General features: G+C 39.8%; 1 protein-coding gene across 1 annotated transcript in view; it reads right to left on the bottom strand.

The window, feature by feature from the left end:
• Positions 1 to 22,912, bottom strand: part of EVC2 (EvC ciliary complex subunit 2) — a 1,983,677-nt gene that overhangs the window by 526,738 nt on the left and 1,434,027 nt on the right. Inside the window, exon 16 of the mRNA XM_044056208.1 lies at positions 11,436 to 11,585. Coding sequence (XP_043912143.1) covers positions 11,436 to 11,585 — 150 coding nt within the window. The remainder of the gene's footprint in view (positions 1 to 11,435; positions 11,586 to 22,912) is intronic.

The following is a 22,912-nucleotide window of genomic DNA, read 5'->3' as shown; positions in this document are numbered from 1 at the left end:
TATAGTCATTCTGAATAGGACCACAGTCACAGAGATTAGCTGACTGTAAAATACTCTTCACTAAGGAAACCACATCAGCCCTATACATGATAATAACCTGACTGTTTGTCATATGATAAAGTCTCTGTTCCTTCTTACTATGAAGTTAGAGGACAAATATTTGGGGAGACAGTATTAAGTCTAGCAAGGGGTCTCCTCACGGACCACTCTTGCATGTAAAAGGTTTGGTTCTCCCGTACCTGAACCAGGTACTAGAACAGTTCTAGAGGATGTGTCTAACCTCTGTACCATGGAAGGCTTGCAGGCTCACACCACAGGGTGATGGGGGAAAAAGGTATATGGTCTGAGGGATAGCTTACGTCAACAACAGAGTCACAAACCATAGGCTAAAAGGCATATTTTTGTTCAGTTGTTTTCTTTTTAGGTGCAAATGGATTTGATGGGGGATGTAATATTAGGCTTCATCAAGTCAGGAGAAAAAAACACCAGTTAGGAAAATACACTGACACTATTAATGACCGACTAAGGGCAGTGATAAGAGGAAATCTAAACTGTCCCCAGACAGCAAATAGGGCTGAAATGCATACAATACAGCAGAGACAGTTTAAAATGTGCTAAACAGTGTTCTACATCCTGCAAAGTTTAGTAGGCAGCAACACATACAAAGTCCAGAAAATACCAAAAAATCAAATATATTCCCTTAAATCAAACAGAAACATTTTAAAACAGCATAAACATTTACTTAGAGATTCCCTTGTCAGATATGAAAATATATCCACAGAAAAAGCAAATAACGTAATGAGAGATAAAATTGTGACTTAACATTAAAAATAGCAACAGCACTGTTATAACAGTAGAAAATACCATATAAATAAAGAAAAAAGTAAAAAAAAATGCCATATCCTCCTGTCATAACTTCCAAATGTAGTGGATAAACAACAGAAAAAAGAAGTTATGTACTTAGCATAAAGTTCCATGTGTGTTGTCCATCTCTACCTTTATTCTCACATACGGGGTTGGATCCAATCTCTCGGATTGGTCTCAGCCTTATCCAAAAGCTCGTGGCCTTCAACCAAGCTCTCTGGCACCCTTCCCCTCCCAGAATGCACCTCTCCACTACCTCAGATCTTGTTTGCCAAAAAGAACCATAAACATTATATGCAAACATAAAATAATGGTAAGAAACTATGTTATTGTATCCCATTTTCTAAAGCCAATGAGTCCATGAGAAAAATGAATTTTTATTACCCATTCTCCTAGGAGACTAGGATGGGGGTTGGTGGAAAGGTTGTTAGAATAAAGGTGGAGATGGACAACACACATGGAACGATATGGTAAGTACATAACTTCTTTATGTGATGTTGTCAATCTCGCCTTTTTTCACATGTATGGCACAGCGTCTCTAGCAACCTGAATCCTGGCTGGGTCATGGAAGAATATTCCTCAGTAGCATAGATCCAAAGGAAGCTCCACTCCTGGAGACCAAATCTAGTTTGTAATGAGTAATAAAGGTATTGGGGTATGACAATATCGCTGCTGCACAAATATTATCCATAGATACTGCGGAAAAGTAGAGTGGTGTAGGTGAACTGGTCTCCCAACATAACAACAGTACAAAATGAAAAGAATAGGAGATACCAGACCATGGCAGACAAAAATCATCAAACAATTTAATCCAGCTCATATTTTTACTTGGATTAAATTGTTTGATGATTTTATCTGCCATGGTTTGGCATCTCCTATTCTTTTCATTTTGTACTATTATCCACAGATACTCTAGCTAGAAAAGATGAAGTAGCAGCAATAGTCCTAGTGGAATGGGCTCTTACAGGTTCATGTAGCTGTTTATTCTGGGAAGTATAAATATAGGTAATGCAATCAGAGAGCCATTTAGATAAGGTAACCTTGGATACCAGTAAAATTTTCTTGTTTCTGAAAAAGTATTGTTCTGACTTTCTAAAATCTTTAGTTCTGTGCAAAAAGAAACGTAACTGTCTGTGAACATCCAATAAACGTAATATATACTCTCTTTTATTTTGGAAATTTGGGAAAAACACAGGCAGTTCACCTAACTGATTTAGGTTATCTGATACTACTTTAGGAAGAAAGGAAGGATTAGTATGAAGATAAACTCTGTCCTTATGAAACACCAAATAGGAGGATTTACTGATAAGGCCTGCAACTCGGATACTCTTCTTGCTTAAGTAATAGCCACCTGAAAAAATTGTTTTCCATGACAAAACTTTTTGATCACAATTGGCTAAAGGTTGAAAAGGGGAAATAATAATAGGAGACAGTACAAAATTTAGATCCCAAGGAGGAGATTGACTTTTATAAGGTCTTAACATCAAGGTACCTTTTAAAAAGGTCTTACAAAGCTTGTGTGACATAATTGGAGAGCCATTTTCCCCCTACATGAAAGTTGGAAATAGCGGACAAATGAACTTTTACAGTAGCTGCTGCAGCACCTTCATTAAAAAGCTTTGCTAAAAGATCCAAAATAAAATGAAGAGGAGCAGTTAAATGATCAACTTTACTCTCTGTAGCCCACACCACAAACATATAAAGCTATGTCAAACCCAGAGCTGTTGGACATGCTACACCTAAAGAAATCCCAATCCCTCAGAGCTACACGCTCTAGGGACCGAAACCTGGTCACCACAATAAACAGGACATGCTGGAGGGATAGATTCCTGTCCCAGAGACTTCCTATACTCTGGAACAAGCTACCCATCTATGTCAAGCAAAGTTCTTCATTAGCACTCTTCAAGAAAAATCTTGATGAGTGGATGGGAAATAGGAAATACACCCTGGGGATCACTTCTGTGTCTCTACTCGACAGTGGCACAAGAAAATAACTTTCTTGGGTGGCATAAGCCATGGAACCTTGCTGGCTAGGCTTATGTAAGCCCTTGGGCCGATAGCCTAGTACCTATCTATGAACCTATGGGAAGAAAGTAAAATATGTCTAGTTGGGGAGGAAAGTAGAGGATGCCTGGCTATCACTGGAATTGGAGCAGTCATGCTGTCAGTTTGAGATTCTGTAAATTGGGATGAACCACTTTCTATGGATGCGAGAGGAGGTCTGGAACTGGATCAGGTACCCATGGTTCTTCCAGAAGATGAGGCCACATGAAGGGAGACCAAATCTGCCAGGGTCAGTAAGGGGCAATGAGCATGATTTTCCTCTTCAACACATTTTATTTCTGTAACAATTTAGGAATCAGGGGTGTTGGGGGATAAGCATAAAGTAGCCCTGGGGCCAATCCTGAACAACTGCATCTCCCGGGGTATCCCTCTTAGGGAGGGATTAGGGCAAAGTAGCTGCTGCATTTGTTGATTACTGGAGAAGCAAACAGATCACAGCAAGGCTGACCCCATTTCTGGAAAAGTCTTTCTGCAATTTCTTGTTTGAGAGACCACTCATCAGACATCAGAATTGCCCTGCTCAGCTTGTCCGCTATGACCTTTGATTTCCCCGGGATGTGCATTGTTATCAGAAAGAGGTTGAAAGATATCCCCCATTGCCAAACTCGGAGGGCTTCATGAAAAAGAAGGTAAGATCTGGTTCCTCCTTGTTTGTTGATATACCAGACTACTGACATGTTGTTTGACTGGATCCCTATTGTTCCCAGATGGAGGGAGTCTTGAAAGGCTTGCAAAGCTAGGAGCACTGCTCTCATCTCAAGAACATTTATATGCAGATGGGCCTCATAAGGGGACCAAGTGCCCTGAACCCATCTTATCTGGGAAGCATCCATGGTCACTGTGGCTTGGGGCTGACTGGGTACAAAGGAACGACCTAGACTGACTTGATTGGAATGGATCCACAACTGAAGACCTTTCCTGTATGAATCTGTAATCAAGATCTTGTGAGACACTGGAAGTTCTAGAAAGGACCATTGGCTCGACAACAACCACTCCAGTATTCTCATGTGTAGGCGGGCTAGTGGCACTAATACTATTGAAGCAGTCATTGTTCCCAAGACCTGTAGCCCTAATTTTGCAGATGCTCTTTTCTTGCGAATCAATACTCACCTAAATGTGCAATGACATTATTCTGTCAGAGGGAAGATTTGCTATTATTTTTCTTTTATCTAGATGAGCTCCTATGAAAACCAATTTTGACAATGTTCTAGAGCTGATTTTTTATAATTTATGGTGACTCCTAGGTGCGAGCAAAGGTGTAAGGTAGTTTCTCTTGCCCTTATGAGTTTATGCCTGGTTGTGGCAGTTAGGAACCAGTCCTATAAGTATGGAAACACTCGGAATCCTAGGTGCCTCAAGTGAGCTGCAACCACTGCCATGCATTTGGTGAATACTCTGGAGGCTGTAATGAGACCAAAGGGCAGGGCTCTATACTGATAATGACTGGCTCCCAGCTGGAAGTGCAGATGTCTTTTGGACCATCTGCCCATTTTTATATGGTAGTACACATCCTGAAGATATATCAAGCACATCCAATTGTCTTTTCACAGAAAAGGAAGAATAGACTGTAAAGTGACTTTTCGAAACATGCTCTTTTTGATCAACTTGCTTAGGTTGCTAAGATCCAGAATGGGTCTCCAGTCCCGTTTTCTTTGGTACTAAAAGAATCTTGAGTAAGTTCTGAATCTTTGTTGGTCTGTGGGGACTGCTGGCCTGACTCTTTTGTTTAGCAACTTTTGAAATTCTTTGATTGCTTGATCCCTTTGAATGGCTGGTACATCTGGGAATTATTTTGTTTTGGGGAAGGGAAAGGGTAAAGGGGATGAAATAATGTCTGGATATTATTTTTTGCACCCATTTGTTCTTTGTAATCTCTTGCCAGGCCTGTGGATGCAGAGACAGCCAACCCCTGATTGCCTCCAGAGGTAGACAATCGGGCCTCCATTCAGTAGTGCTGAAAGGGCTTTCCAAAGAACGTGTCTCTAGAGTGCTGCATTTGCGGGCCTCCCCTGCCGTGAGGGTGGCGTCTTCCATTATTGTTCCCTCCCCTGCCTCTGGGGGAACATTCACCATGTGTGTCCTGGAAAGACCTTTGAGATTTTTGAAACTACATCTTTCCTCTACCTTTCTGACCTTTGGGATAGGGTCTGGTTGGAGTAGAAAAAAAGGACTCTTACAGCAGACAAGGCCTTGCCTTCTTGTTCAGAGATGGTGAGTACATCTTTCACTTTCGGCCAAAACAGAGATGAGCCATCAAAGGGGACATTCACAAAGAAAGACTTGAAAAGCTCCTCAAAATCGCAAAGTTCTGTCCAGGCCTGCCTCCTAATAGACATACCAGAACCTACAGCTCTACTCGCTCCACCTGCTACATACGAAATCAGTCTCATGGAGGAATTAACAACGGAATTTAGGGTAGTGAGCTGAGAGGCTGCTTTGTCTGTGACATGCTCAGCTACAGCTCCTTGTAGGTTATCTGTCAACTCCGTTAGCAGATCCCTCTGAAGTCTCGTAAAGTGGGTAAGGTAGGTAATTCAGTGAGCAAAGAGTAAAGCCCACTGAAGAGAAGACATATTTATCTATCATCCTAGAGTCCTTATTAGGAGGGTGGCTAGTGGAAGTGGTCTCAGAAAGTTCCTTTTTGGTGGCCGCCGCCATGACGATGGCATCCACAGCTACTCCTTTTGAAAAAAAATCCTTGTCAGATGGTAATGTGGTGTTTTTATTTGGCCTCCTAGGAATAGGATCTATGGTATCTGGGGTCTCCCTAACCTTCTGAGAGATTAAGTCAATAAGCTCATCAGAAGGAAGGGTCGCCCAGAAGGAAGGGCGGGACACAAAAGGCTTCAGGTATACTGATTCCTCCACTGAAGGTGAGCTGTACTGCCAGCTATCTCTCTGTATAAGCATTTCCAATATGTCTTCAAACGAGACATCTTCAGGAGGTGACTATGGGGACCCTATGTCTTCCTCGAGATCAGTATCAGAAATGATGGGCTCCTCCAGGGTATCTAGATGTTTCCTCTAACAAGTCCTCTTCTGAGGGACTTCCTCAGTGGAATAATCTGGGGAAATTTTGGAAGTGGGGGTTCCCTGAAGAATGTCCTGAGGCCCCGATGTCCCTGTGGATGGGGTAAAATAGAGGACGAAGGCACCAGCAGAGAAGGGGGAGTAAGATCCTGAGAGGACTGAGTCTGAGACTGAGAAGCACTCAAAGCTCTCCTCATAGCCTCAAAGGCTCCCTTTCCCTGACCCAAGGAACTCTATGGTGCCGACAAAAAAGAAGTCATAGCCAAAGGCCCCTCCAGACCAGAAGACAAGAAGTTGAGGCCAAGGCAAAATCCGAGCTCATCCAAACTGACACTCCAAGAGGCAGAGTCCGAGACAAAGGAAAAAGTGGTTGGATCCCTATCCTTGGGGCCAACCAGAGAGCTATGGCTTCTACAGTTCTCACTCTCTGACAAAATGCAGGAAGTTGAAGCAGATGATCATGCAGGTCTCTGATTCGACACAGACACAATCCGGACATCAGAATCTTCCGGCTCTGAACTCAAAGGTTGGGTCGGAGGAGGAAGAAAAGCTACTGGGGCGGACTTGGATGGTTCCACAGCTGTACAGCTCTGATCCAAAAACAACTTGGCCAGCACTGGTGTCTTACATAACCTCTGCACAACCCTAGCCACATCGTTGTCTGAAAGGCTCCTAGTAGACCAGGTAGATAGGGTCGGAGACCTGGATTTAGCCAATATTGGGGAAGGTAACCTAGAAGAAACTGGTTCAACTGAGGGAGATTAGTATGAGATCGAAGCCGGAGTCAGAGTAGGGGTTGTCAGAGCGGAAATCACCAAGCACTCCGAGGAACCTTCAGATCTGACTCACTTCTGCTGTAAAGTACTTAGAGGAGCAGAGAGTTTTGCATTTTTTTAAGCCGGCTCCAATGATACTTTTGGAGGCGATGGAGGAGTCTTTTTAGGTTTATTGGAAATAGCTGAAGAAACAGAAGCACAGGATTTTGTAGACTCATGGCCCAAAATGGCTTCAGAAAAAGGGCTTTGAAAAAAACCCTTTAACATTAGCTTGTTCTTCCTCTCTAATATGGCATGCTGATTGAAGCCATGACAAATGCTGCAAGATTCTTACAAGTGTAAAGGGCCCAAGCAATACACACATAGAGTGTGTGTATCACTTAACAGCATTTTCTTACCACACTCCTCACACTTTTTAAACCCTAATGGTTCATCAGGTTTCTGAGACATTTTTAGTTAACCACCAGCAAGAAAAAAAGTAAAACAAAGCAGAACTACCACACTAAGCAATATAATGAGATTGCTACAACTAGCAAACAACAGCAACCACAAAAAAAAAAAATAAAAGCAATTTGTATCTAAACTATGAAAGAGAAGTTTGTATACATACACACACACACACACACACACACACACACACACACACACATATATACATACATATATATGGATAGATATATGGGTCTACTTCAGATGATCGAACTTTCAAAAGTTCGACTTTCATATGGCCGAGACCATATGATCGAACTTTTGAAAGTTCGATCATCTAATAAAAAAGTAAAAAAAAGAAAAGAAAAAAATTACCTGAATGGTTTTAGCAGGGGGCAAGCCCCCCCCACACACACCCTGCCTATTTATATATACGAACTCCGAGATTGCACTACAGTGCAGAAAAGGGAAATCTTCCTATTCTGCGCTGTATGAAGATCTCCATTAGGAACATTTGAACTTTCAAAAGTTCGATCATATGGTCTTGGCTATATGAAAGTCAAACTTTTGAAAGTTCGATCATATGAAGGGGACTTATATATATATATATATATATAGAGAGAGAGAGAGAGAGAGAGAAGAAAGTTAGTAATTGTTTAGTAGCAGTATTAATTATACAAACAATACAGATGTGAGTTTTTCCCTGAACTGATGGATCCTGATACTGTGCCCCCTAATCAAATCCAGTTGCACCTAAAAAAAACTCAACAATAATATGCTTCAGCCTGTGATTTGTAAATCTGTCATTGCCTTAAGCCATTTCAATAAAAGAAAAATAAATCAAAATGATATACCAACAAAGAAGAAGGGAAGTTCCCAAAGGGATCCTACCTGAGTGTGGAAGGTGTAATCCACCAATGCAGGCTGCGGAGGATATTCAACTGTGTGAGACCTACGGCTGGCAGTAAAAGACTGAATAACTGACTTTCTGTGACAGGGGTTAGGTGTCTCCTGATGAAAGCAGCTTAGCTAGTCCCCTATCAGAGAGAGTCAGAGGAGGGAATTCTGAGCTATGGAAAGCTGCCAGTGTGGGCTTGTTTTGAAGCACAGAACCCATATGCCACTGAGACAGTGTGAATGATGAACAAAGGTCACAACAAGACATAGTACAACAGCTGGCAGACTTGGGATGATTTCTCTCTCTCTCTCTCTATATATATATATATATATATATATATATATATATATATATATATACAGAAAAGATGAAGATCTTTCACTCTTTCTCCTCTTGGACAGTAACATCATAAACCAAAGTGGTCTTCTCATCATGTTTCCTGTGAGAAGGAGAGGATGAAGAAATGGAAGAAGATGAAGAGTTTTGTGATAAGTGGCACGCCCCATTATAGGTTCATAGGTTGGTACTAGGCTATCTGCCCGAAGGGATTTATAAGCCTAGCCAGAATGTGTTGGCTTTCGCCACCCCCTTAGATTAGTTCCCTGTGCCTCTGTCCAGTAGAGCCACTGAAGTGATCCCCGAGGTAAACGTTCTGTTTCCCATCCACTCATCAAGGTTTGTTTTGAAGAGTGTTAGCGAGGAGCTCTGCCTAATGTAGATTGGGAATCTTGTTCCAAAGCATGGGAAGTCTCTGGGACAGGAATCTATCCCTCCAGCACGTCCTATTTATTGTTGTGCTGAGGTTTAGATCCCTAAAGCGTGTGGCTTGAGGGGATAAGGTTTTCTTAAGGTGGAGTAGAGGAGCACAATGACCTCTTTTGATCTGGATGCAAACCCTTTTGTGATTAGGTGGGCCACGTAGAAGGATTTTCTAACCACTTTGGCAATGTGATTATCAAAGGTGAGGTTACTATCTACTTGGGTCCCCAGATCCCTTATTACATCTTCCGTATTTAGGGGACTACCACCTATGTGGTAGTTTGCAGGTACTTTGTTTTTTCCAAAGGGGATGACTATGCAATTTTTGGCATTTAGCTTGAGGCCATGATTTTGACACCAGGTATCTGTCTCAGTGAGACCCTTTTGGAGGATGTCTGTGTCAGCCGGAGAGTCAATTATAGCCCCTAGTTTGCAGTCGTCTGTGAACTTGGTCAGCCATAGTCCTCCTGTGCTTGCCTGTACCTCTGTGAATGCCGAACAGGAAGGGTCTTAGGACTGAGCCCTGGGGAACGCCACTTGTAACTGGTTTAGAGATGGACCTAGCTCCCACAACTCTCACCATGTGGGTTCTGTCCATGAGCCAGTTGGCAACCCATCTTGTGACGTAAGGGTTTATGTTCAGGCTGGTGAGATTGTCTATAATACCAGAATGGGGAATGGTGTTAAAGGCCTTAGCGAGGTCTAGGTAGGCTGTGTGTACCACCTTTCTTTCGTCTATAGCCTTGGTAACTGTCTCAAATAAGTCCACCAGGTTTAGGAGGCATGATCTGCCCTTAACAAAGCCAAACTGGGTAGGGTCCAGTGTTTTGTGGTTCCCAATGTTTCTGTTAATGAGTTCCATGATGATGCACTCCAGAGCCTTACAGACCAAGCTAGTCAGGCTTATAGGGCGATAGTTTCTGGGGTCTGTTGTGGAGTGGAATAACCGTTGCTGTGAATCACTCTATGGGTATGTAGCCTGTGGAGAGGCTGAGTTTGCACAGTGTGTTTAGGTGAGGGGTTAGTTCATCTTTGAGCTTGTGTAGGATGCAGCCTGGTACACCGTCCGCTCCCATTGATGCTGTGTTTTTGGCTTTGGAGAGGGCTGTTTTTACCTGAGTGTCTGTGATTTCAGGGACTCTACATTTTTCTGGCATTGTTATGGAGCCCTTTTGGGGATGAGAGGGGGTGAAGTATGCACTGAACCTGTCTGCCAGGATGTTGGCGATATTGGTCGGTTCAGTGTATTTTGTGCCATTTTGCACCAACTCTGAGCAGATCTGAGCATTGCCACTGAGATTCTTGACATAGCTAAAGAATGCCTTGTGGTTATCTTTGGAGTCCTTGGCAATTTTTCTTTCAAAGCTTGCCCTGGATGATTTTATGAGAGATCGTATTACTCTGCTGATCTGCACTAGCGGGCTATCACAACAGTAGATGTGGTTCCATCACTGATGAGACTGACATCAGGGCTGAAAACCAGTACATAAATCAATGTCTCCAGCAGAACTTACTTACAGTAGCAGATGGTTGTGGCTGGTCACACCTCAGAAGTGCCAAAGTTCAGGAAATGAATAAATTAATCAGTTTGACAATGGTACATGAAATCTTCAATGATGTCACCAATGTAGCTGAAAGGGGTTATCTGTGGGAGGGTCAAGAACCAGCAACCATTTCATCATGATAACTTCTTTCATAAGACTAAACCAGTCAGACTGGTAAATGATGCTAAATCTGACAATGCCACAGACATATAAACATGTTAAATGCATAGGAAAAACATACATATGCCTACATTCAGACTAATTCACAAGAAGGTTCAGGTGACTAGCCAGCTATTCAGAAAACCTAAAACCAAAGGCCAAAATAGCAACTATGTTGCCAGGTCTTGGTATTACCACTGAGCAAGGCTGTGTAAAAAGTCCTGTAGCCATGCTTGTGGTAAAAAAAGCTGGGAGTGATTTTTGGATTTTACATTCTACTTCCCTAGCTCAACTCGTGACTGGTGCATTCTCAGTCCTGGGGACAGTACAGTGGACTTAAAGAAAAATAGTGCAACCAGGCAGCTGATGGTTAGTTAGGGGGCAAGCAAATGGAAAACAAAAATATGATAGGATTTTAAATGATCAGTAGATTTTTTTTATTTTTGAGGAGATCTTCAAAGCCCTGCAATGATTCTCCCTCTCCCTATCTCTGAAGATTTCTCTGCTGTATGGTGCCCATCAGAAGTTTTACCAAACAAATGCCCACTTTTTAGACCAGGTACGACTGTATAGATGACATCTAAAGGATTAGGGCTTTCCTTTCTGTACAACTGGACCTTGGATGTACAAGTGATTAACTTCAAGGAATTTGGATTTGGCCAACAGTCAGATTCAGCTTTCAAAAACTAGAACAGGAAAACAAAAAATGCACTTTATACAAACAAGTGTTCTCTAAAAGGATATGCTGGCTACAAATATATTTGTATACCATTTTCCCTAGAAATGATGACTCTCATGAACACAAAATTTATAGTCCTAAGAGAATCACGTTTATATGGATCAACTTTGAATGATGCCCTAAAGTAAAATCCATTATTATACTGATCATAAAAAAGTAATTTCCATATTCACCTTTTCTTTGTGAGCTTCAATCAGACTGTTTTCTTTTTCAAATATGTGGATCTTTTCTTCAGTGTACTGCGTTAATGTTTCGATCTTTATCTTCATTTGGTTATAGGCCTTTGCATCTCCGGCCCACTGCTTTCTGTGCATTGACTCTTGCTACAAAAAAATAACAACTTTTTATGAATGATGACACTAATATATCCAAAAGAAAGAATATTTTTCTGATCAAAATGCAAAAATGTGACAAAGTAACTGAACTATTCTCTACATGGCCATAAAGTATTTAAAAATGTCACACAATTACAGATTGTGTTATCCTAGAGCACAAACTACAGATTAGTCTCTGCATCAAGAAAGTTCATCTCTGTGAGGCCCTCACCACAAAAAAGATGCTCAGATGCTTGGCACTGAATACCTTACTATTGGGTAAATGACCTGCCAGTCAAGTCCCATTCAGTCATAATTGAAAAACAGTCTGCACAACACCATCCAACCCAGCAAATATGTTTCCATAGCATTTAGAATGAGAATCCTTGTATTCAGTGGGAAGCAGAAAAACAGTCCCCATTAACACTGATGATTTAAAAATAGCTAAAAATGTGAACAATAATAAATAAAGTGTGAGGCAGATAAGCATATTCACACACTTGCATTCACTCTTAGCAATAAATAGAAAATAAAATAAGTAAAAATACAGCAAAAAAAAAAACATACCAACAATCTTGTCATGACATAGGGAAATAATCCATTGTGGCTCAGTGACCAGGTTTGATAAGCATCTTGGGCATCCAAAGCACAGGCAGGGAGAGATAGATATGCCCATCCTGGGGGTAGAGGGTGGTTGTTTTGGGAGTTCACTATGTTTGATCTCTAGTGGAGGCTGGGGACACGTATGAAGGATTATCCAAAGAGGGGAATGTGAAGACACTGGCTGAGTTGCTGAAGAGGCAGGGCAAAATGACTACATGTCCCAGTTGCATGGCCACCCCCACAGAAGTTACAGGAAAGCCCAGGGAAAAACAGGAAGGTACAGCATATGCAGAAAAAAACACCATGGCAGAGGTGTGATGAGGTCCTGGGATGCCTCAATCTCCTAGTTAGCCTATATGTTAATCAAAGATAGCCTGGGAGAGGCCACAAAGGGTAGGAAGACCTGATATATGAGGAGAGCCACTGGGGTCTGCTGACGGCAAGTTGCATGGGGAAAAAAATTAATCTTAAAAAAAAAAAAAAAAACAATACCAGAAAATAACATGTGCCAGCATCAGTGAGAAGGTCAGAGTATGAGACCAGACAGACAATATTCTAAAAGGCTCCAGAATCTACTGTTAGGTGAACACCCTATACAGCTATACTTTCCTCTTCATTCTAGAAACTTATCACTGAAGTCTGCACTAATAGGCAGAACAGTAGTCTGAAGTGATTTACAGCTTTCAGTGAACTTGGTTGGACACTGGCTTCTGACAAAGCCTCTAGTCTTCTAAACTCACTGACCCACACCTGCTTTAACCTTTTGTCATACAAATGGATTACATCCAGTCAACACTTCTATCTTATGTCTCAGTCCAGCTCTGCTATTGCAAACTACAAATCCCCACACAACCTCCACAATGGTGATGGTGAAACAGCCTACTCTAAATTTGGACCTTAAGTTTCTATTTATTTATTGTTTGTTAATTTGGTGGATTGGCTGGTACCAGAACTTTTTCATCCACTACTTGGGCCAAATGACAAAAATAAAAGAACACAAATTTATGATAAAGACAGAAGCAGTTACACTCAACTAGAAATGATAGAATACTCATGAATAGTAAACAACAATTACAATTCAAAATAACATAAGTCTAGTGTTAAAAACTGCATTTCAGACATTTCAGTGTTTAAGATGGCAAATAATCATTCTCAAGCTTCACAGTGTTTATAAAGCAAGTACAAAGATTTTGAGAAAAAATACACAAACACACACGCACATAGTTTTACAAAAATCAGTCAAATCAGGACAACTTTAAAGACATTGTCTAATCAACAACTACGGGTAAGGATTTTATGCAGCGGTTAATGAGTTCTGAATTGCATTGCCTCTTTGAAACAATTATATTCTAAAAGCAAGTGTATTTCCAATTTTTTTTAAAGAATAAGATTGCTCAAAGCAGTAATTTCTTTAGAAGGTCTGTTCCAAGAGGCAAAGGCAAGGTTGCAAAAGGATCTTTCATGTGCCTAGATAAAAATGAGGGTCTACTTAGTTTGAACATAAAGTTGGCTTACAAGGAGTAATTAGTTTCTTGTACTGATTATTTGTCAGAGAAAAGTAGCATTTATGTTTAAGCAATTTGAATGTGAAAGAATTGGGCAGATAGGTAGCCCTGGAGGTGACGGGGAACTTATTCTTCCTTTTGAAAAGAAATGCAATGATGTTGATTTAAACTTGACAGGTAAACAGATTTCAGTAACTTCGTAAAAACCTCAGCAGTATCATAGGTTATGTTTAGGTTGGGGGCAAACTTATCAAGCACTATAAACTAAAACCTGCAGGTAACCATAGAACAGGGTAGATACAGTCACCATCTGCTCTGTCTAGTCACTTTTTTCTCTGCCATTCAGACTAGTTTTAACATTTGTCATAGTCTTTTAGAAATACTTTTTATGTGGTATTGAGATGGCACTTTTATGTGTCAATGAACTGTGAGCTGCATCACATGTACAGCGAACCATTTACTCTTTTTTACTCAGTGATGTTCTAGTCAACTACCTCCTTTAACCTCTTTCCTTACTGCAACATTTATTTTAGCTTTATCAGACTAATTTGCATTGCCTCTAAATTACTAATAAGGTTGTAAAATAAATTCCATGGTGGATGTATAATCAGGTTGGCATGCACTAGTCCTTTGGCTTCACACACCTTGGCCAACTGTATCTTTGTCAGCTTGCTATAATCCTCTGATTACATCTTTGCCTGCTTTCCCTGACTAAACTAACTTAACAAAAATAAATAAAATTGTTGTAAAACTGAAACTTTGAATGTTTACCTTGTGGCTGTTGAGAGTGCACACACCATCAGTGACAAATGTTTACAGGCTACTGAAGCTCAATTAAGATCCCACCACTGCCACCAATATGTGCCAGCATTTCTTTACCCCAAGCCAGTAATCAAGAAGCCTCAATCCTTGCTACTGGCACTGGTGATAGATGGTCACTACAAACAGCAATGGATTTACATGGTATCTCAAATGCAGATTTCTTAATCAGACAAAATTTCCTTCAAGAGCACACAAGGAACTTGCTCCAGACCTGGGAGTGGACTCTCTTTTTCTTCAGATCCCAAACAAGACTCACCTTTGAACACTGTGTCCCAGTTCCAAGCATCTAACATACACACTTAAATTTCTGATTTTTCATATACACACACACACATATATCTGCGAAAGGCTAGCACAGATACACTAGCTGTACCCCCTCTCTCCAGACCATAAGGTAATTGCTGCCACCAGTCAGATACTCAAAGGCTCTTACAAAGGGTAAGCAATTATACTGTGTCAAATTAATACTGATATAAATAGTCGAGTGTGACCGAAGCAGCAAGGCTTATTGGAGTAGCCCCAGTGTCACTAAAATAAGCAAAAGTACTCTTAAGATGTTATAAGTGTTCTCTAAAAGACCAACCACAATGAAAATGTATAAAAAATATTTAATAATGGATAATAAAATAGAGAACAGGAAAATGCTTAATATCTAGTTACAATAAACATAAATAAAACTAGAAAAAATTTACAAAGGAGGGGGGAAAAGCCTTCAAACCCTGCACCCTTGACTCATGAAACAGTAGTGTTAACCCACGGCACTAGCCAATAAGTTATTATAGCAATTTTTTTAACATATAATGAAGATCTTGGGCATTATTCAATGCCTGCAACAGTTCATAAGTCATGAGGGAGAGAGATAGGGCACATTTAAGCATACCATCGCAATCTCACAGTATAAGACATCTAGACAAAGCCAAAATTAATGGTGACACAATACACATAATCAGGGATGGATTTCAATTATTACTCTCATAAATTCAGAAAGTTTCTAGAATAACAGCTTAAGCATTTGCATGCAGTCACTGAAGGATATGAAGTTTGAAACTCTAATGTACGGCATTAATGACTGAGTGTAATCATTCATCCATGACTTGTGAGGGAGGTGAAAACATAAGAGGAGACACAGTGGAACTTCTGTCAACTTAGGGGCTTAGTAAGGTAGGTGTGTGTGTGTGTGTGTGTGTGTGTGTGTGAGGGAAAGAGAGAGAGTAAATGATGGGGGGGGGTCTGTGCCAATGCAATGCATGGGATAAATGTGTTAACTGCCAAAAAAAAGTGCTGATCGGCACTAGCAGTAGTTAACAGCAATTCAGAGACATGCAAATTTACATGCCACCACACTTACCTCAGCTCTTACCACGAGTGATGGGGTTATTTCTGAGTCCTCAAGATTATGTATAACATGCAGGACTCAACTAGTAACAGTAGCCACAATACATTGACTTTGCAAATTCTTCTAACAATGTGAAGGACAACAAGCTAGTAAGAACAAAGGTATACAGAATAACTGGATTTAAGATTCTGAAGTAAGACAGGAAGTGGAACGCTCAGTTAGAAAGTCAACTCTTAAAAATATTATACAACACTTAACAATACCAAAGAAACACAAACACAGTCTAGTACTTAAAAAAATGTGTGTATAGATAAAGACCTGAAGAGGTTAATAAATAAGAAAACATTGGCAGCAACATTTTTTGAAATAAATTATTGACAATCTCATATTATAAATTACATATAAAAATGGCAAGCAGTTTATACTATGATGAACAGCCACTTTTAAAGGTATATAATTTGTGATTAAAATATAAAATTGATTAAAACCTGTGTCACCGTTAAAACACAATCAGCAACAATCATACCTAAACATTTTATACAAATCCTAAACAGTCTCATTTAACGATCCATAAAATGGCATACTAGCTAAATAAAAGTCAAGATACATCTGTCAGTTGATAATGTTTTATGATGTAATAACTGCCATCCTGCGTACATGGTCAGCAATATAAACTATGAGCAGTTTAAGACAGCTGTGAGGAATACTTCTGATGAAACTGTTATGCATTCTAAATTATTTTAAAGTAAATCATACTTTATTGATTGTGGATATTCAATTGACATTTCTGTTGACTACTTTAATAAAAATATATTGAAATATAAATTAAGCAGTTTGTATTCCACATATTCAGGATCTGGTGAATATGTCTAGTGGCTGTTCTAAGCAACAATAATGCCCGAGAAGGTCTGTGTTAATGTATAATTAATGCCCGTACACCCCTGGAAAGCATTAATTACACATTAACACACACCCTGGAGGGTACTGTTGTGCTTAGAGAATGGTTTCTCTTTAAAATTGTTATGTTTTTACTTACTTATATTTTTTCATCACTGCATTATTTTTTATATATTTTGGATGTAAAATAGTTCCTCCACCTAATGTTTCAAAGTTGCTGCAGCCTATATAAATGGTATTAGAGAAAGTATTTTACATCCAAAATATATCCTTTTTAAAAATATCTAGATATTTGCTTTATTTTTGGACCCTTACTGCTAAAATGGTTTCTTACCAGTCATTGGGTATTGAAGTCACTAAATAATGGCATACATTTGACTTTCAGACTTTATTTCCTTCAGAAAATGAATGTGAACACAAATCCTGTTATTTAAAATGTTTAATTTTTTTAAGTATAACATTTAAAATCTGTTCCTATTTTTGGAGCCTTTGTTCCCCCTTATATTTCAGGCTTTATCCATATTTCTTGAGCTAAAAGTTCAAGACGTAGGCAAACCTCTTTGCTGCTGCTGCCAGTGTTCCATCAATCTTACTGTCTCTCCCTCTGTCAGACACACACAAAACTATACTTCAGAAAATGCACGCTAACTCAAGTCCTGCTACTGTAGCAACTGTGATTTTTTAAACAGGAATATGTTCCGTTTTGAGCCTTTATTTCCCCTTTATTTTACATTTTATTCAGTTAACTTATCTAAGAGATGAGAGGGTACGTAAAGCTCTTGACTGCTGCCAGTGTTTGATTGCTCTCACTCTTCACTCTCTCTCACTCACACAGACCTCGCTTTCATGCACACATTCACAGAAACATAAACACACACTTTTTTCTGTTATATTTGGATTTTACGCTCGCTAAACAGCAAAACCGCTGCTGAGTGAGTGTAAATTAAGGGCTCAATCATTCTCGCTTTCACTCACATGCATGCATACAATCACACACACAGACATAAACATACACACACACTTTTGATTTTTCAGTTTTCATTTTTTAATATATTTTATACTCGCTAAACAGCAGAAGGGCTGCTTAGTGAACATAAAATAATGGCGACCATTAGTTTGTTTAAGTTCGAGCTCCATGGCAGCTTGATATCCTGCCATGAAGTGGCAGACTCATTTGTCAGTGGCATTACTTGTACATTAATACCCTGCTGGAGAGCGTTCATTCTCCAGTCAGGGTGGAGATGGACAGTTTGACCATTTTCTAAAGGAAAATATTCTTTGTCATTTGTAACAATTTAATATGACTAGTGAAAGCAATAGACATAATATTCGGAAAAATTGTTCTTTTTGAACTTTCAAAACAGACATATGAGAAAAGGCTTAACTATCTGTACAGACAAGCAATCAACTTTCAGAAATATATTAGTAAGCAGGTAATGAGTAATTGTGTCACTTATTGTAAAAGATATAACCATTGTTCATATGTAAAAAGATGAACAAGTCTATATACCGTATTACTTGGGTGACATATTTTAACACTTGATTACTGTCAAACTAAGTGCATAGTTTATGCTGCCTCTTGTGATTGTTTTATACTGGCATGACTAGGCATGCTCTATATGTGAGGATCCCTGAAAACCTATTTGAAATTTCCAGGAAAAATAGCATTGATGGCCTTTATGAAGAGATTCAAGATACTAATCACAAGTGTGACCAAATAAAGTGACAAGTAATCATAACTGTTATACTTCAGATATTGAAATAGAGAGATCATTAGCCAACAGTTTTATAGACAATTCACTAACATGTATGACAAAATCATCAAAAGCCAGCATGTGTGTATAAATGAAAGGCTCAGGTGACCCATTTTAGTCATTACAAAACGGTATACTGCTATTTAATTCTTTTGCATTGTTAATCTTTGTAAGGTTATTACTCTGAAAGCTTGTTTTATTACTTTAATAAAGTGATATTGATTATGCAGACGTTTTGTCAGGTGTTTTGAAGTGGCTGCTTTTACTGTGTATTACTTAAGGTATTTGTTTGTTTGCACCCAGTTCTGAAAAATAGCAGCTATATTTATATATTTATAAAAATACTGGGGTCTCAGTATGCCAGTGCAAATAAATAAAGCCTACAAATCAATGCCCTAAGGTACTTACAAATACTAAACAGAGGTATGTTTGGTCTGTGTTACTGTTCATATTATCATTAAGAACCTTTGCAAAGATACGAAGGTCAGATTATAAAATACGCTGACCCAGTCTCAGTTCTTATAAACTTACATTTCTCAGAGATACCTCACCATTTAGACCCAGTTATGCCCTTGCCACAGCTGGGGCTCATACTAAAGGGTACAGTTGTGGTCTACTTTAATTAAATATTGAGATATTTCAGGGACATAATGTGCATTCTTGCAATGTCAGACTATCTATAAAGGGATCAGCATAGGTAGATCTAATACTTTATATACATTTCTCCAATTCCAGTATGGCATTTTTGCTTTAAGACTCCCAAGTGCACCTCTGTGCTGGTGTGTGGTGTGATGTATATCATACTGCTCAACAGCGCTAAACCTACTTTTTGAGCTCTCCAGTTTGCTCCAAACAGTGAGCAAGCAAATGTCTTGCAAACCATGAAAATCAGTGAGGACAGGACAGCTATATATTTATCAAGTAATATATAACTGTATGCATGGCTGGCTAACAAGGAATTGCATAAAAACATCAGCTGGAGGAAGGCCTGTCCAAGCAAAGGTGGATGTGGGGTATTTGAGACCCAACAAAAACGGTCCCACTGTAGATGAAGTGATGGAGGAAAAACATGGGATACATAGCACCAAAGACCCTCCTTGGTAAGTCTACACTTTTGCAAATCCACAACAGCAGAAGAACACGCAAACCGAAAACCGGTTAGATGGCACAGTCATGAATCATACATGTGGCCTGACTCAATAGAAACTAGCAATCACAAGAAGCCCTATTTTAACATGTTTGTATCCAGCACTGGAAGCAGTCAAATCTCTTGTGGAGTGGCCTTTGATTAAAGCAGTTTCCATCAATTAGCAAACTACCTGATGACAAAACAATGTAACTAATAGTCTACTTGGAAAGAGCATGCATGGAGACTGACAGCCCTTCATTTTTCTACATTTTCTTGCTGCCTTTAGCTAATTCCGCCTAAAACGCTGATTTTTTTTAGAGTTTCTGTGATTTAAAAAGCTTGTTTCAGCTACATATTGTACTTATTTTACTGCCTGCACTTTAACAAGGTTGTTTTTGTGTTTAGATTACCTGTTTAACTGTTGTAGGCTACACACAAGTGTGATAGCCATTTCTGTGCATTTAAAGTGTTTTTTTATTGTATCTGCTTTATTTTCTGGAAAAAAAAAACTTGTTTTCCCCCCTTTCTAAGCTAGTTTAGTCCAGTTTTCAGGTTAGTGCTGAATTCAGGGCTGTGTTACAAGTTTCTGTGTTTGCCCATACCTTACTTGGATAGAAGGAAGTTTCTCTGTTCACTGTGAGAGAAGGAGCTTTGAGCAGCCTATTTGTCCCTGGAGGAGTGGTTTCAGCCCAGAAATTAGTAGTTTATTGGCCATTTTGGGCTAATTTCTATCTCTTTCATTTCCCTGCTATAAAACCCACATTTGCAAGGTTTTGTGCTAATATACGGCTCAGCAAGGTCCTGCCTGGTACCCTGCAGAGTTCTACAGCAGCAGAAAGACAAAAGAGATACTTTGGAGTGATTAAGTATAATTTTTCTGCATTTTCTTGCTGCCTCTAGCTAATTCTGCCTAAAACGCCAATTTTCTAGAGTTTCTGTGATTTAAAAAGCTTGTTTCAGCTACATATTGTACTTATTTTACTGCCTGCATTTTAACAAAGTTGTTTTTGTGTTTAAATTACCTGTTTAACTGTTGTAGGCTACACACTCAAGTGTGATAGCCATTACTGTGCATTTAAAGTGTTTTTTTGATTGTAACTGCTTAATTTTCTGAAAAAAAACAAAACAAAAAATATGCTTGTTTTCCTGCCTTTCTAAGCTAGTTTAGTCCAGTTTTCAGGTTAGTGCTGAATGCAGGGTTGTGTTACAAGTTTCTGTGTTTGCCCATACCTTACATGGATAGAAGGAAGTTTCTCTGTTCACTGTGAGAGAGGGAGCTTTGGGCAGCCTATTTGTCCCTGGAGAAGTGGTTTCAGCCCAGAAATTAGTAGTTTATTGACCATTTTTGGGCTAATTTCTCTCTCTCTTTCATTTCCCTGCTATAAAACCCGCACGTGCAAGGTTTTTGTGCTAGTATACAGCTTAGCAAGCTCCTGCCTGGTGCCCTGTAGTTTCCTACAGCAGCAGAGAGACAAAAGAGAGACTTTGGAGTGATTAAGTATCATTTTTCTGCATGTTCTTGCTGCCTTTAGCTAATTCCACCTAAAAACGCCGATTTTCTAGAGTTTCTATGATTTAAAAAGCTTGTTTCAGCTACATATTGTACTTATTTTACTGTCTGCACTTTAACAAATTCGTTTATGTGTTTAAATTACCTGTTTAACTGTTGTAGGCTACACACTCAAGTGTGATAGCCATTTCTGTGCATTTAAAGTGTTTTTTTGATTGTATCTGCTTTATTTTCTGAAAAAAATATACTTGTTTTCCTGCCTTTCTAAGCTAGTTTAGTCCAGTTTTCAGGTTAGTGCTAAATTCAGGGCTGTGTTACAATTTTCTGTGTTTGCCCATACCTTACTTGGATAGAAGAAATTTTCTCTGCTCACTGTGAGAGAGGGAGCTTTGAGCAGCCTATCTGTCCCTGGAGGAGTGGTTTCAGCCCAGTAATTAGTAGTTTATTGGCCATTTTGGACTTATTTTCATCTCTTTCATTTCCCTGCTATAAAACCCACATTTCCGTGGTTTTGCACGCCGGGCAGCGCCGGTTAGCTAGGGTATAACTATTCCCTGCTCCACAAAGTCTACTCTTCAATTTTTCCCTTGGAACTAGACAAACTTTCAACTTAAGCACTCAAATCATTCACTTCTCATCCCTGCACTTGCCCAAAACTCATAGCAAGCACTAATTAATCTTAGCACTAGACCCACCTATACTGTAGAGAAGGACAAGGTTCTCTATTCGACCTTACCAGCCAATCAGTAAAACAGATCACTGTACCTATCCAGGCATGTCCAAAGGGCAGTTTCAATTGTACTCTCCAGTCCAACTGGTGAATCTGGGCATTTTGAGGCAATGTTACAATTGCCTCATGTACACAGACAACCCCCTCCTCCTTCCACCAAACACTAATACATGTGAAAGATGCAATTATACAGCCAAATTGGAAGCTTAGCTCTCGCAACCCAAGACAGGACCAGGCAGCCAAGAGGAGAAAGGAATTACTTGCATCACACCACCAGTCTCACATAGACCTATGAAACCAGCACTGGCAAAAAACACTCATAAATACACAAAAACATACTCAGAGGCTCTAAATAAAAATCTGCATAAGCAACAGAGACTTCCAAAGCAGACATCCAAGCAACCTCCACCCCCCAACACAAACCATGAAACACATACTTCACAAAACCAGTGTGCCACACAATCACAGCCCTTAAGGTAAAATAACATACCCAACACACTAGTAATAGGTGACTTTATAGTCAGGCACACTGACGTCCCACTCACTAGGCTGAACAAGGAAAAGGTTACTGTTAGTTGCCTGTCGGGTGCCAGGATCCTCCACATAACACATGCACTCAGGCCACTCCAGAACAAGTACAAATATGACTTTGTCATTGTCCATGTTGGTGTGAATGACCTGAGCCGTACCTCCCTGGACTACATGAAAAGAGACATGGAGGAGCTCTCAGATCATGTAGCCCAGGCTGGTATGACCCTGACCCTGAGTATCATCCCGCCCTCACCAAGAATGATACCATGGTATACAGAAAAAAATTATCAATTTCAACAATTGGCTAAGCTTCTGGTGTCATTCAAAGGGGATCCAGTGTCTGTCAGCCTGGGATGACATGCTTGACAAGCCACTCTGCTTTGCTAGAGACGGCTTGCACCTGTCACCCTTAGGCTTTTGAATACTGGCCAAGGCTCTTGCCAAACCCATAGTGCCATTTTAGGCCAGGCTCAAAAGACAAACCCACCCCCGTAAATAGCACAAGTAACAAAAAAACTG

Source organism: Protopterus annectens, chromosome 14.part0 (genome assembly GCF_019279795.1).
Source record: "Protopterus annectens isolate FY-2018-M chromosome 14.part0, PAN1.0, whole genome shotgun sequence".
Classification (NCBI taxonomy): domain Eukaryota; kingdom Metazoa; phylum Chordata; order Ceratodontiformes; family Protopteridae; genus Protopterus; species Protopterus annectens.
Note: the sequence above shows the minus strand (reverse complement) of the source record. Positions and strands in the feature narration are given on the sequence as shown.